Source organism: Cynoglossus semilaevis, chromosome W (genome assembly GCF_000523025.1).
Source record: "Cynoglossus semilaevis isolate Cse_v1.0 chromosome W, Cse_v1.0, whole genome shotgun sequence".
NCBI lineage: Eukaryota > Metazoa > Chordata > Actinopteri > Pleuronectiformes > Cynoglossidae > Cynoglossus > Cynoglossus semilaevis.
The window spans coordinates 7,753,783-7,756,872 of record NC_024327.1 but is presented as its reverse complement, the minus strand read 5'-3'; the positions used below and the strand labels follow the sequence as shown (position 1 = coordinate 7,756,872).

Sequence of the window (3,090 nt, the reverse complement as noted above, 5' to 3'; positions counted from 1 at the left end):
TTATGCACGTGGCTGGAAGGATGGGGCCAGAGGTCGCGATGGGCAGGCCTGACCTGGGTCTCAATTTCTTTCTCAGACATGGTGTCTTCCTGCTCGATGTTGATGGGATGGCCTCACTTCTTGAGCGGTCTTCCGTATCCTCTCTCTCACTCTCACTCGTGACGCCTTTTCACTTTTGCAATTGCACTCTTGTCAATAAACCTCCAGTAGAATGTGGGATGGAAAGCAGCGTTCTCGGGAACACTTTCAAACTCCAAATCCAGGCAGTGTTTGTAGTTTTCAGCTACATATCGGTACATCGGAGAAACCCAAAATCAGCTACGAAGAAGCCTTCTGAGAGTGACCCCCGGGGGGGCCCGGGGGGGGGGGGGATGAGAGCCCCAACCGGAAAAATATCAACACAGGACAATGACAACTCGACCATGAATGCAAGATGCATCTGTGGAAAAGTGTGCAAGAACTCGCATGGCCTAAAGATCTATCTGGCCAGGATGAAGTGTAGGGAGCAGGGGAACATACTGCAACGCACAGGACCTGATTCTGGTGAGACGCAGGAGGAGCCCGGCCAGGAAGCACCCCACAGTGCCCAGCTCCTCCAAGCAGTAGAACCTCTGAACCCCTGCAGAATAGTCCAACACAAGCAGATCGAGTGGCCTTCAGCCAACAGCCAGACAGTATGGGCACAATTTGACACAGACGTGAGCCAGATCTTGGAAACCACCGCCAAGAGAGAGGTGGACAAGTGCCTTGAGACCATGACGCCATCTTTGTCAGCTATGCAGCAGAGAGGTTTGGCCACAGTGAGGGCAGGAACACCAAGACCAGCTACCACGACGAACCACAGGGCCACTCAGATCCACAAATTATGTCAAGAACTCTGGAGCCTCAGGAAACAGTACAAGGTGGCCAGTGAAGAGGAGAAACAACCACTTGCTGATCTTCGCAACATCCTGAGGAAGAAGCTCATGACGTTGTGTTGGGCAGAGTGGCACTGTAGGCGGAGAAAGGAGAGAGCAGGGAAGCGCGCTGCGTTCATTTCCAACTCCTTCATTTACCCTTTCGTTTACCAAGAAGCTGTTGGGGGATAAGCGCAGCGGCCACCTCATGTGCTCAACTGCAGAGGCAAACGCTTTCTTGCACAACACCCTGAGCGACCCAGACAGGGACCAGGAGCTTGGACCACAGAGGGCCCTTATAAGCCCGCAAGCGCCAGCAGTGGAGTTTGTAATGAGAGAGCCCAGCTGGACAGAAGTGCAGGAGGTTGTGAGGGGAGCCAGAACAGCATCAGCCTCAGGCCCCAGTGGTGTTCCATACACTGTGTACAAAGGCTGCCCACAACTACGTTGACACCTGTGGAAGATTTTGAGGGTGATCTGGCGCAAGGGAAAAGTTGCAGGCCAATGGAGATGCGCAGAGGGTGTATGGATCCCGAAGGAAGAGGACTCAAAGGACATCAGTCAGTTTAGAACCATCTCGCTGCTAAGTGTTGAAGGCAGGATTTTCTTCAGCATCTTGTCGCGAAAACTAAGAGTTCCTTCTGAGGAACAGCTACATTGACACCTCTGTTCAAAAGGGCGGGATTCCTGGGGTGCCTGGCTGTCTGGAACACACTGGCATGGTGACCCAGCTCATCAGGGAGGCTCGTGAAGGAAAAGGAGATTTTACCGTACTCTGGCTGGACCTTACCAATACGTACGGCTGCATACCTCACAAGCTTGTGAGCTCGCCCTCCTGCGACATTATGTTCCTAGCAAAGTCACAGACCTTATCCTGGATTACTACAACAATTTTAGGCTAAGAGTCACTGCTGGGTCAGGCACATCAGACTGGCACTGACTTGAGAAAGGCATAATAACAGGCTGCACAATCTCATTGTCATTTTGTTTGCACTCGCCATGAACATGATCCTCAAGTCAGCAGAGGTGGAGTGTAGGGGACCCTTGACAAAATCTGGAGTACGCCAGCCCCCTATAAAAGCTTTTATGGATGACCTAACTGTCACCACCACATCTGTCCCGGGCAGTAGATGGATTCTCCAAGGCCTAGAGGGAGAACGTTCTGCAATGAAAGATCACCTGGTCCAACATCTGGAAAGCAGACACCCTTAACATCAGGTTTTTAGTCCAGGCTGTTTACGATGTCCCACCAAGCCCAACCAACCTCCACATCTAGGGCAAAACAGAGACATCATTCCGTCCCCAGTGTCCAGGACGGGGATCCCTGGACCACCTCTTCAGCTGCCCAAAAGCCCTTGGAGAAGGGCGCTATCGCTGGCGCCACGATTAAGTTCTAAAGGCGGTTGCTGAGAGCATAGCCATGGCCATTAACACCATCAAGAGCCACAACAAGCCTAAGACCATAAGTTTCCACAGAGCTGGAGAGAAGCCAGACATCCAACCAAGGGCCAGGTCAACTCAGAGTTCCCTGGGAAGAGCGAATGGAAGAGGCCAATGAGAGGAAGCGTGCTAAGTACCAGGAGCTGGTGGACGAGTGCAGGAGCCAAGGCTGGAAGACATACTGTGAACCCCTGGAGGTGGGCTACCGAGGATTTGCAGGGCAGTCCCTCTGCAAAGTCCTCACTATGCTGGGCCTCACAGGGGAGGCAAACTGGAAGGCCATCAGGTCTGCAACTGAAGCCACAGAGAAAGCCACAAGATGGCTTTAGATCAAGAGGGCAGATCTGTGGAAAAACGCTGCTGGGACACAGGCCAGAGTCTGATTACCCTCAGTCGGGTCACCTGGGTGAGGGTGTCTGATGATTGAAAGTGCATTCACATTGATGCAGAGGTTGTTTTCTCTACACCAGGGGTGTCAAACTAATTTTCATTGGGGGCCACATCAGCAATACAGTTCCCCTTGAAGGGCCAGTTGTAAATGAAAGACTGTATAGATCAGGGGTCCACAACCCCCGGTCCGTGGACCGGTACCAGTCCATAGGTCATCGGAGGTATTGAAGATGTCTGTCAGTACCTCCGTCAGCTGGTGTGCGCAGTCCCTCAGCAGCCGCCCAGGGATGTTGTCAGGACCAGCAGCTTTACGTGGGTTGATCCTTTGGAGGGTCCTCCTCACCTCTGCTGCGGTCACACTGAG

At 52.8% G+C, this 3,090-nt stretch overlaps 1 protein-coding gene across 1 annotated transcript; it reads left to right on the top strand.

The window, feature by feature from the left end:
• Positions 1–421: 421 nt before the first annotated feature.
• Positions 422–2,394, top strand: LOC112486376 (uncharacterized). Its single transcript, XM_025052809.1, has one exon. It carries the CDS (start codon positions 423–425, stop codon positions 1,086–1,088), a length of 666 nt encoding a protein of 221 aa, XP_024908577.1. The 5' UTR covers position 422; the 3' UTR covers positions 1,089–2,394.
• The last annotated feature ends 696 nt before the right edge of the window (positions 2,395–3,090 follow it).